Source organism: Anarhichas minor, unplaced genomic scaffold, assembly GCF_050575085.1.
Source record: "Anarhichas minor isolate MPS153535 unplaced genomic scaffold, ASM5057508v1 ptg000004l, whole genome shotgun sequence".
NCBI lineage: Eukaryota > Metazoa > Chordata > Actinopteri > Perciformes > Anarhichadidae > Anarhichas > Anarhichas minor.
Genome location: NW_027466450.1, coordinates 4,661,301 through 4,674,008, shown reverse-complemented (window position 1 = coordinate 4,674,008; position 12,708 = coordinate 4,661,301). Strand labels below are relative to the sequence as shown.

Genomic DNA, 12,708 nt, shown 5'->3' with positions numbered 1-12,708 from the left:
AAGTTGTTCATTTGGCTCAGCCCTAAGGTAGGGTTTGTCTTAAACAAAAATTGTCATTCTGGTTTAATAAAGCTTAGGTCTTACTTTTATAGTTTTGGCCATCAGTTTTATTGATTATGATAACATTTTACTCAACAGAGTAACTGCTGAGATCAGGCAACACGTCAACTTCGCTACGATGAAATCCAATGGCAAAAAAATCAAGCGGTTAGATCTTATTAAATATGTATTATAAACTAACTTTCATTTTAGCCATCCAGCTTATCTAAATCATTGTGTTTGGTGTTAAAACTGAAAGTGAGTACACCTAAAATGTTTATACTAATCCTTCATTGCACAGGAAAACTATCAGCCGTTATTGTATCTGCTATATGAGTTTAAACTGGTGAGTGCAGTGCCTTGATAGGAATCACGGTCAAGACTATGAAAAGAGGTCCTAAGTTGAAATAAAATTGCGATACCAGTGTTGGTGATATCGGAGGAATGCTTCCTGTTTGTTCCTATTGTGTTTCACAGTTTAGCTGTAAGCTTTTTACTGATGATTACAGAAAAGTTTTGATCCTTTTAAAACAGTGTTAATAGATTATCTCACAAAACAAAGTGTTGGAAAAACCATAATCCTGTGTTAAACACAGTGCTTGTTACGGATATCAGAACCACATTTAAAACCCAGTGAAGTTTTAACAGGAGTGTGGACAACATGGCAGAGCTAAGTGACATCTGGGGGGAGGGGGGGTCCATAAAAACATCATTGCTGCACCTGCCGGTTAGCTAGACTGTTCGGGTACGTGTCAGCGACAGACACTCATCCTCTCACACACACATACACACATGTGTAAAGACACGCATACACGCACACGCCCACGTATTCTCGCACACATACAGTAGATCTAGAAACACAAACCATCGCACACACACACACGCACGCACGCACACACGCACACAGACTTGCAGCTAATTTGTTTTACACATTATCCGTCTTATTCAGAGAACACATTTTCTTCCTGTATGAGAGAACCAGAAACAAACACAAATGATGAACATTAGAAAGAGAATATGATTGTGTTATTCCATAGTCAGCCAGTGCAACAGAAACCATTAATTGGAACACAGTGTAAAAAAGCGTAGTGAGAGAAAATCAGCCATGGGGAAGCCGACCTTCCCACTCAACAAAGGCCGTGGCATTGTCCCCTTTCTATCTAAGGGACAGGTTGAGTCCCTTAGTATGTCTGTTCACTTATTTATTTGTTTTGATTGATTTCTGTGTCTTTCGTCTCAAAGCGTCCCACATTTTCCATGTATGCGTAGCAGAATGTCCACAGGCACACGGCTCCTCCCGCCGTTCGCAAAAACTGCGGCTGTATTATTCCACATCGGTTGCCATGGTGAGGGAATCCCCCACCCCAACAACCTCACCTCCTCCTGGCAGCTCGATCACTCCTCGCTGGCAGGGCTCTCCTCCAGAGGCGTGATGGCGGGGAGGCCCAGTCCTGTTGCATTGTGGGATGCAGTGAGGCTGGCAACAGTGTGTAGGAGGACGAGGACCAGCAGGCAGAGTTTGAGCCGGCTGTTACACAGTCTGCAGGCTGCCGAGGAGCTGAGGGAGGTACGGTGCTGGCACGGCGGGTGAGTTCTTTTCAGGGTCCCCCGGGAACGGTTGTCCACTTTCAAGTCCCACCGCACGTCACAGCACTCTGCATCTGGGTCAACACCTGATGGATAGTCCTCCAGCAGCCCTGGGGGTTGTTTCGGGGGAAGGGTGGTGGTAGAGATAAAAACAGTCAGCTGACACGTTCTCTTAAAGATGCTGCCATGTAGCATGTTTCATAAATCCTGTACTTGCTTTCTGTCACAAAAAGAGCATTGCTGCTTCTCCAACGTTCCCCACAAGCACTGCTTTGAGAACCAAAAGACATTAAAGACAATAACAACAATGGACCTCAGTAAGAATACATTTCTATGAACTCGGAAACACAAGTTTGATTGTCAGTGCTTCTTAATTTGCTTGTGTTTTAGATATTTGCAGTTGCAAGCTGAAACAATTATTCGAGTAATTAACTGACAGAAAATGAATAGAATAGAATAGATTGTTAATCAATAATCACTTTATAGTGACAGCTAAAACAAGCTATGTGAATATGTCATCTTGGGCTTTGGAAATGATTCAAATATTCTGACATGTTAAAGACAAAATGATTCATTGATTAGTCTTTATTGACAATAATTGTTAGATACAGGCCTTTTGCAATGCTCTAAAGTTTTTCAATGTGAGGTATGAGATTTTTTTGAAATGGTGATTAAATGTTTTCTTGTTTGCGTTTCGTTCATTTCATGTGTGGTCTCAAGCTGCAGTGCAGTGATCCATCTCACAACCAGGTTGTATTGAATGTGTGATTTCTCTATTCTACATGCTGCTGCACCCCTAAAGTCTCTTTTATATTCTGCTCAGAAACATTATTGTCATTACTGTAGTCTTACCTTTGCAACTAGGCCTACAGGTACACCATAGAAGTATTTTTGACATTTGAATTCTGCATAAAGATTGTCAAAAAAGATACCGTATTTTCTGCTTTACTGACGTTATAAGCAAAGGGTGTTTGTCACAGCCTGTGTGCATGCTACTGTGAAGAGTGAACTTTGAATAAGTGTGTGCCCACTCAGCACAGTTTGACTGTCAACAGCTTAACCGTGACAAGAGGAACCATGTAATTACAGCAAGATTGTGACAATCATCTGCATTTAGAGCGACTGTGTTTGCAGGGTTTTCGACTAAATACGCACATACACAGATGCAGAGGTGAAAGACGCAACCTGCACGTGCTCTTTTCATCTCACTTATTTCTTTTTTTACCCAAATACTCGATTAGTCTTGCCCAGTGCACCGCAGCATAATGAACATGTAGATGTCACATGGTAAGAGCTTACTACTGCTTTAAAGGTTTGGTGATATTCTACATTTTCCGTTTTGTCAGCAAAGCCCATGAAAAACTAAATATTATCTGAAGTCAGTTAAAGACTGATTTAGCTTATTCTTATGAGCTATGGATCCCATGATTGTCCTACAACTATTTTTTTTAAAGTCACACCGTTGTACTGGTAGAAAGGTTTCTTCAGTACGATGAACGTCAGCACTGTAGTTTATTTTGACTCAATCCCACACACACTACTTCTTGCTGTACATTTCACTACACAGAAGATTTGTATTTATCTACAGCTGCAAATAGTCCCAGACAAATGCTCATAATCCCTCCAGTTTGAGTAAAATTAGCCTTTTCTTCTTTTCATCTTGAACGTAAGTATTTACAGTATGACCCACTTTTTAAGATTTCGTCTGATGACAGGAATGGGCTTGGAGCTGAGAGCCACAGACAGGCTGGCTACATCAGAAACTCTTTAGAGATGGACCAACACAATGTTGATTCTGGTTTCTTGTAGTTAATAATAACAAAAATATAGAATTTTTTTTATAGCCTTATCCTTCAATTTCAAAGAGCCACAAATTCAGTCTTGTTTAGTACTCTTCATAAACAAATGAATCAGTTCAAACGATCAAAAGAAAAGGGTACACAAATAAGAAACACATGCACTACTTTTATTTCATCCGCCATACTGTACATGAATGTAACCTGATGTTCAACATGAACACCAGAGGGCAGCACCAACATGTGATGTCAGCGTGTGCCTTTGTATTCATCATGTTGAGGGGACAGAAATCTGCTCACAGAGTAACACTGCGCCCCCACTCACTCATCTTCCATGTATGTGGAGACAAAAACCTGGTCTTGACAAGGTCAAGCATTAATTAGAATTCAGATGTGTGTGTGTAAGTGCGTGTGTGTGTGCGTGTAAGTGTGTGTGTGTGTGTGTTTGTGTGTGTGTGTGTGTGTGTGTGTGTGTGTGTGTGTGTGTTTTTATGGCTGGAGATAAGCACATTCACTAACACTGACCCACAGAGTGCCATTAGCTGTTCAGTACAGATAGAGCATGCAGACTTATTGTCACAGTCCACCATTGTACAGATGCCTCTTGGTGCTGTGAGTAATTGGCAGAATATGTTGTGATGGTGTATCACCCTGTTCATCTGGTGATTAAAAAGAACATCCTGTAACTGTAAAGTCAAGTGTTTACTGTGTGATCATCAGAGTTGCATTGAACAGGACACTACGCTCGCTATGTCCTCACTATTTACTCTTGTACAATGAGACACTCAAGCCAAAAGCATGATGTGCTGTGCACCAGGTACAAGCAACTTGTTACTCATAGCTGCCAATCCCAGATTTGGGGAACTACTGCTCTTTCATCCCTCAAATAGTCAACAAAGCACTTTTCTCCAGCTGCACAGTTGCGTTGTTTGGTACCCTGGGCAGCTGTATGCACATTACTGATGCCAATCTTTAAAATAAGGTTAAAAGAAAACAAGCACAGGGGCTAAAAACAAACAGAAAAAGGCACAAACTGTAGGATGATTTTTTTTTTTTGTACCTGTACATATAAAACTGGGGCTGCCTCCATGAATGAGATCATCATTGTCGGGCAGGACGAAGGGGCACCGCTGCTGCACCTCCAGGCAGTACTGACCACAGGGGATTCGCTTACTGCAGTGCATTTGGGTGGTCTGGAAGTACTGAGAACACAGCCAGGGCTTATAAACCATCTAGGACAGAGAGACAGAGAGGTGAGGGCAAGGGAGGGAGAGAAGACGGGTGGAGGGGGTGCAGAGAGAGGAAATCAATGAGTTAGGGAGGGTTGCACTGGATGAAACGCATATACACACATGCAGACTCGCACATGAACGTGCATCATCGACGACCTCTACAGCTATTGATTCACACTGAGCAGATATCCTGGTGATCCTGATATCCGCTGTTTAATGAATGTGGCTGTTGCTGGGCAGTCATCACTTTGTCAGTCAACATACAGTATGACCCAACCTCCTCTTAAGAACAATTGAGCGTCAGTGTGTAGCCTACTGCGGATGCATTGCTCAGTTTTCAGAAGGATGACCTCAAATACACAGATGTTTCATGAAATAATTCCTGGTTGAAATGTAATGCACCAGAGGACCAGCAAGTCAAATCACAATGTATACTGTAATTCTAAAGTAAACATATTAGTACCCTCACTACTGTTATCACTCTCAGATCAATGCAGGGACTATCATTAGACAATAATAGTTCACTGTTGCTAAACTGTTTTTCTGAAACTATTTAGGATTTGTTTATGTAAAATGAAAATCAAACAAAAGTTGTCCACATGAAAACTGAGCGAACTTCACTGAAAGAGACAATGAGATTAGTTGTGGTTGAAAGATTCGAAAGAAGCTCGTCGGTGGGCCTTCAAGAATCAAAACAGGGAATTGGATGACCTATCGCTAGCAAATAGACAGCTCTTTTAATGCTATAGCAAAAGTAGACAACAATCTAAGTTATTACCGGTATCTGATGCAAACACAGCAGGATATTAACTATAGCTTTTATTTTGAATTATCATCAGTTCACTAACATTGAATAACACAAACACTGGTGTCGTGTTACAACAATTGGCTTATTATGTATGTCAGATCAGCTCAAATGTACAGCTCGCGGTTAAAACAGGGCCTTCATCGTGTAATGTTGGAGTTTGTTTGTGGTAATTTGTTTGAATTTTCTCACCCATTTTCTCAACTCTACAAGTGCACAAGTGGGGACAAATCATTTACTAAGCACTTAATTTGTCTCCTCTCATTTAATAAGCTAGTCGCCTCATGCGGTATAATCACCTGCAGTAATTTGATGGTATTTCCTGTGAAAAACTCCAGAGACTGTGAGGCAAGCTAGCACCTGCTATGAGCTAATCATCACGCCTTAAAACAGTGCACTGGACCATATATCATATCATTCCCCCGTAGATACTCAATGTGCATGTTGTGGTTGTGAGCCAGAAAGAAAAGAAGAGAGCAAGATCCAATGTGTATGTTGATATTTGTATAATAGCAATGTAGGGCTCATCTGGATGACACACATATTTACAACAACAAAAAATCCCTGAACATAACAACGTGTAATTATTTTGGCAAAAACATACTAATCAAACATGTAAGTAGACAAATCACACAATTAAATCATTATGTAAATATTGCTTGAACATATCTGCTGGGCTGAATCATCTGTCATGCTCTTTGTAGACTGAGAGGCACATACGTGCATTACTAAACACATGCACATACTGACATTCTGCACACATACCGTACAGTAAATTGCTGTATTGCTAATAATTGGATTTCCTGTCGAAGATAAGGTTGGTTCCTGCGGACACCGCACACACACACACACACACACACACACACACACACACACACACACACACACACACACACTGCCCTTCTCTCTAATCTAATGCTGCCTAAATGTCACAAATGAAAATGTGTCCGCATTACCTAATGTCACATCTTGTACATACAGCATTAGATAAATATTTCTAAATTACTTGTGAGTCGATGTATGTGTGAGAGTACACGGTTGTCTTTTGCATTTTGCTTGAGCAACACATTTTGCACCTCATGTCCTCCTGGTCCCGGTGTTTGGACAACTTCTCATCGTGTAACTGTCAGCCAAGGGGACACGAAGACAAACCGGGTGAAATTCAGCAACGTATCACATTACACTAACGACACTGGCAATGAGTGTCAAGTAGTGTTCTGTTTTTGGCATTTATCACACATTTCCCCTTACTCAGCAGAATCTCAGAAAACAATGTTAAAGTCAATCATTTGCACTGAGGCTCAGACAAAATTAATAAAAAATCGAAAGCTGAATAATCAACAACATCACAACTGAAGAGATTGTGTTTACACAGCGCCCAAAGCGCCCCGTTAGCTTTGCCTCCGTAGCAGATAAGGTGTCACATTTCCTTACATCAGAATTCAAGTCAGTGTTGCTTAATGCTTATTTACAAGGACAAAGAACTACAGTGGGTTAAATCAAGGTGACACCTAGACCATGTGACAAGAACAAAAAAGGGCAGGCGTGTCCTGTGAGCCTGCCAGTCAGCAGAACTTCTGTGCGAAGTGTGGTGTAGGTGCCGTGTCTCTTTTTGGCCATTTGCCACACAGTCATGTCATTTTGCACTCAGTCCCAGTTAGTGAAGCCCACTGCTGCTGCTGCATACGAGATCTCACAACCACCAGTCTACTGTAGAGCCGTGACGAGTAATTTGTCATCCTGCTGTCACATCTCAGAGTGGGAGAGAGAGAGAGACAGCAAGTGAGAGAGATAGGGAGAGGAGTGTCAAGATAGAGATAGTCGTAGGATGGACTCTTTCTCTCATTTATATAATGAGAGTAAAATACTGCTTTCTCCTCAATCACCGACTCAGTAAGTAAGAGGTCAGCCAGCTGGCTCTCCAATTTTAATTCTCCTTTTTCTGTCAACTTTCGCCTCCTTTTACACCTCCCATTCGCTTTTGCTGGCTGAACTCCTGTCATTGCGTCATCTTTCCCAATAAGGGTGCGAAGTTGACACAGTCTCACAATACAGGCCTCATGGATTGATTAGCTGTCGTGATTTTATACATGAAAAACCTACAAGATGTATTTTCAAATAAAGACGGCAAACTGCAATGTACTATAATTCATTACTTCAGTATTTATTCATCAAGGGTAGCCCACATCAGTGCAATGTAAATATGTATGGCAAAGGATCAACCTGATCTCACATGAATTACATGATATGATCACAACCTCTTAACAGCACATTGTGTTGCGGTGGCACGTACTATGTTAAAATGACGTGCCGACTCTACGGAAAGATCTCGTCATCTGCACTCCCTAGGCGGGCTGCCTCCATCATCACAACAACAGTCATGTTCACCATTCTTTCAATTTAGGACACAGCACATCAGCACATCAACATAGTTGCGTTATACTCCCTGCTCTGTTTCTCAGAGTTTCTCTCTTTAACAGAACTAGTGTTGTCAATCACTCGTTATTTACATCACTTCTAGTAGTAATGCATGTAAATTGATAGATATAAAGTAAAAGAACATCCTCATGGAGATAAAGAACTAATGTATTAACTTGCTTGGGCTGTAGGTTGAGCATTCGTAGTGCCATAGTTGTTGAGAAACCCCAATTTCCACGGCAAATGCTTCAGTTCAGTTGCAATCTCTTTGCACAATGCAGAGATATCTAGAGGCAGCATGAATGCAATCAAAGTCAATGGAAAGAAGACAGTGGAGATCAACAGATGCAGATGTTTAGAACAGAAGTCTAAAGTTGAAAATGACAACAACAACTTCAGTGAATGTCTGTGGTGGTCTGAGTTGTGTAAAGAGAGATATCAGGAGATAAGTCTGTCTGCTCAGCACAACAGAGTCGGTGCTTGTTGTAACAGCAAACGTCAGTCCGGAAACTTGTTCATTGCTTGTGGCTGAAAGACTAAAAACACTCCTGCCGTCAAAGCAAGCAGAAAGTTTGCTTTTGAAATTTTAAAACGAGACAATTGAAAATATTTAGGTTGCACTACAATCCAATCTGCAGCTCTACAATGGATATCATTTTCTATCACAGAAAATAATGCCTCAATATTTGATAACATCCCCCTCCCCTCCCTGCTCTCCACTGGTTTGCTTGCCTGTTGTTTATCTGCAGAGTTGAGTCTCAGCTGTCCTCTGGATTGGATTATTTCATAACGATTAGGCTAATAAGGTTGTAATTGATGGAAGGCCCTATCCTGCTCTGTGGTATTGGTTTTAAGTGGCCCCGGATGGCCCTGCCTTGTCAGAGCCTCATCTTTAATGTTGTGGTTGTGGCTGAACTGCTGACAGAAGCTGAGGGAGCTGGTAGCAACACACCAGATTACTGCAACTCTTTCCTCTTCAACATGCAGTACAGTACAGTAGCGCTACAGAGAGGCACAGACACACAAACACATGCGGAGTCTCATGAGCCGCCTTGTCAATTACAACGAACACAGCCATTCACTGCTTCGCTGCGTTGAGGCTATCCGCTATTTTTTTATCCTCTTTTCTGCTCTTCTTATTTAAATGATCCTCGGCTTGAATTATGAACCAAGACAAGTGTACAGCACAATAGCCTGGTATTAGCATACTTTTAAGTTGTGTCAGACTGGGGCATGGAGGTAAAACAACAGAGGGAAATGATGAAAAATGTGTGAATTCAGGTTAAGCCTCATTGTCTCCGCTTTTTAACTATTTTCACAGGAATTTTGTCTCAGAGCACGTAATGGTGTTAGATGTCCTGCTGCAAAAAGTAATTTACAGTCAACAAGCACAGCAAAGAATATCTTTGGAGACAGAAAATGCAAATATATTGTATTTACTCTGACTATGTTAAAGAACTAGAAATAGAGAGAATATTTTTGGAATTGTGATTTTAACAAATGTTTAAATATTCTCAGAAGAGGCATTTCAAAATGTAATTTTGTGGTATTGAAATAAATCAATGCACCCTATGCACTGTATACTGTCTACTGAAGAAAATGCAATTTCCCCAGAAGCACAGTCTGCAAGCTCTCCACAGTGTTGGATGAAATGAGCAGTCCTTTCAAGCAGTGACAGAAAGGCAGTCCAAGATGTGAGGGGTCAAATAGGGGTCCTGCTTTAGTAGGAGCCAGCATGTAAACTATCACTTTAATTCCTACGGCAGCAGTAGCTGCAATGCCCCATGGGAGTTCCACTACAAGATGGGGGGCTGAAGGGTCAAATTGCAAAGGTTACACACCAAATGTAATCGAAAAAAACCAGCATCCACATTCACAGATGTAAACAACCGAGTGTGCATAACTAAACACGCCGGTAAGTCGATGAATGTAATCAAGCGTGAACTCAAACAGAAGGAAAAAGAACAAACCATGGGTCGTTGCAAGGAAAGTGCATGTATAATAAATTCAATATCATTGCAGAACTACCTTGCTGACTTAGGAGCTACCATTTCATTGGCTGTGATATTCGTATGTGCAATTCCGTGTGTGTGTGTTGATTAGCTTGGGGCGGCAGCACCTGGCGAGCATAAAAACAGTGTCAACTGCAGTTATAAAGAGAAAATGTAACGTAGCTAATGATCTAAGCAACGAGACCGACAAACAAACAGGCAGGTTTAGCCAAGGTGGTTAGAGGAGCCAATGAGAAAGTAATAGTAAAACAAAAGCACAGGCAAGGCTGCCGGCAGATCGAAGGCCCAAAACAATACATTGATTGGAAGAGAAGTGGTGCAGAAAGCACTCATGCAACTCCCTGAGAGGCAGCTATTCAATTACATTCAGGTTATATTTGAATGACTGTGTGGACACATGAGGCCTGGTTTCAAATTATGACCCACCTGCTGTTTGTAGCAGATGCACAACAGAAACATTCACGCATATAGCAAACACACACACACACACACACACACACACACACACACACACACACACATGAGACCACAAACGGCTAAACACCACTTCATATCTTTTAATATGGGCTGCTCATTTGGCAAATAAAAGTCATGCTAATGTAATTGCCATACACCAAGGACTTACATTCTTAAATTGAGTTAAGTTATTAAAAGGAGAATATAGCCAAACAAATAGAGGGACAGGTGGGGACGTGTGCAAAAAATAGAATAACCTCAGACTTCAGACAGCACCGTGTTCACCAGACTGTTAAGCTGAGACATTTGACAGGCCGTGTTTCAATGTAGTGACATTCTCAGAGAAAAGGGAAAAATACCACAAGCTTTATGAGTGCTGAATTGCAAAATAGCAGCTGTACAGGGGCACAAAGGAATGAATGAAAGATTCGGTCATGGCAGTATGTGAATTAATAATGAAAGAGGTGTTCACTGCCTACAAGAGTGTCAGGTGGTGCAGGTGTGAGTCTTTGAGACGATCCTTTTCAGGTCCTACTGTCAGGATGTCATTCTGTCTGGACCAGTTGATAAAGTTATCACCTAGCTCCAATCACACACACATTTATAGAACCGTGTGAGAAAGGAAAATGTGCTAGGTTTGAACAGTGAAGTACCTGCCTTCATGAAGGGGATGATTGTACTGTATGAAAGAAAACAAGTCTCAGTGGTTACTGTGACGTCCCTCCCTCTCCGTCTGCTCCGTGTGTGCTCCGTGTGGAATTCCGACTCAGGAGCCAAAAAAGTACAGGACAAGAGGAAGTGGTTTACACCTGAGTTATTTGGGCCTTATTCACAATGCACCCCCAAATGCTCTTCCTGCCCCACCAACATCAAGTATCCTCTCTTCACCACGAATGAAACATGTTTTACTAATATCTGATTGGTTGATTTGGACCTATACAACATGAAGACGCAGTGTCACTTTTGTGATTGGCTTTTCATAAGCACTGGCTACCGGTCAAACAGCTGACTACTGGGGGTGGAGTGCTATTCATTTAAGTACCAAAGCACACGCACGACGCATGCACACGGTCAAGTTGTGGCTCATTTTGAAGCTTATGTAACCACAGTTCGGTAGCAAGTTTACATACATTAGTCAACTAACCACACGATCAAATGGTACATGGACTTCATGGAGGACTGATATGTATAACGTTGCTCTTACTCTACTTTGTGAACGCTCTGTGAACATTAGGAAAACAACATCCTGTGAAATGTTCTGTTAGGAGAATGACGTTCTGAAAGAACATCTCGTGAAAGTTAAGAAATAGACGTCCCCCGCAAAACGTTCTGAAAACAACGAGCTCGGTGTGAACGTTAAGAAAACCATAGATATAAAAGAGTGGATACAACATTACCTCATATTTCATGGGATAACCGTCCGCCATTTTACCTGGGTATTATTTACAAGCACCAGCTGCAACTGGTTGACAGCAAAAGGACCAAAGAGATCAGGGAGGCTGGCATCACTTTGCCCAAGTCAGTATAGAGTAGATGCGAGATATTTTACATATAGGTCAACTGAAACTACAAAAAGTTAGCGAATTTGGTAACTTTACAATCAAAGTTATTGCTGATTGCTAGCTCCCATCAAGTAATAACTAGGAAACATTGTTTTAATGTTAGCTCTGCTAACGTGGCTCAAAGGTAACGTTAAGTAATTTTAAAACAAAGTTATTAATACAACCCCAACATTGTTAAGCAGCTGATTCCATGCAGATCAAGAGTAAAGTAAACATACAACGTGTTAACGACTTCACTCCTAAATCTCATTTCAGAATATCTCGAGACACATCCAGAAAGCCAGCGTCACAGTACACAAAAAGTGAAGCAAAACATGCCGTTAACCACATCCTCCAGCAGCATGAAACACTAACCAACCACTCAAACGTTCACACTTTGTGGTCCCGGTACTTTAAACCCTACAGCTTCTCTATAAAAAAATACGGCGAAAGTGTCGGATAGTAGGTACTACAATGAAAAATGATGGATGTGAGGATGGTGATGGATGAAGAAGAAAGAAGACATTTTCTACAGGGAGCACATCCGTATGAACAAAACATTTGCCCTTAATGTTGATTAATCGAGGTTGTAATTCATCGGCTCTGTCACACTGATAATTCATTTGACAAAGATAATTATCAGCAAGATGGACCTACTGTGAGTGAGAGTGATGAATCAACACCCACTGCAGTCATACAGCCTGCTGTTAGCTTTACTGGGCCACGCTTGTATGCATGTGCGTGCACCTGCAGCTCAGTTATCAACTCTTTCTGCCTCCGTGGGGTCCCGTTCCTGCATCACAGCCATGCGGACCCGTTTAA

At 41.5% G+C, this 12,708-nt stretch overlaps 1 protein-coding gene across 1 annotated transcript in view; it reads right to left on the bottom strand.

The window, feature by feature from the left end:
- Positions 1-1,434: 1,434 nt before the first annotated feature.
- nalf1b (NALCN channel auxiliary factor 1b) overlaps positions 1,435-12,708 on the bottom strand; it is a 68,216-nt gene continuing 56,942 nt past the window's right edge. The window contains exons 2-3 of the mRNA XM_076103235.1: positions 4,483-4,654; positions 1,435-1,736 (exon numbers count right to left, since the gene is read on the bottom strand). Coding sequence (XP_075959350.1) covers positions 1,435-1,736; positions 4,483-4,654 — 474 coding nt within the window. The remainder of the gene's footprint in view (positions 1,737-4,482; positions 4,655-12,708) is intronic.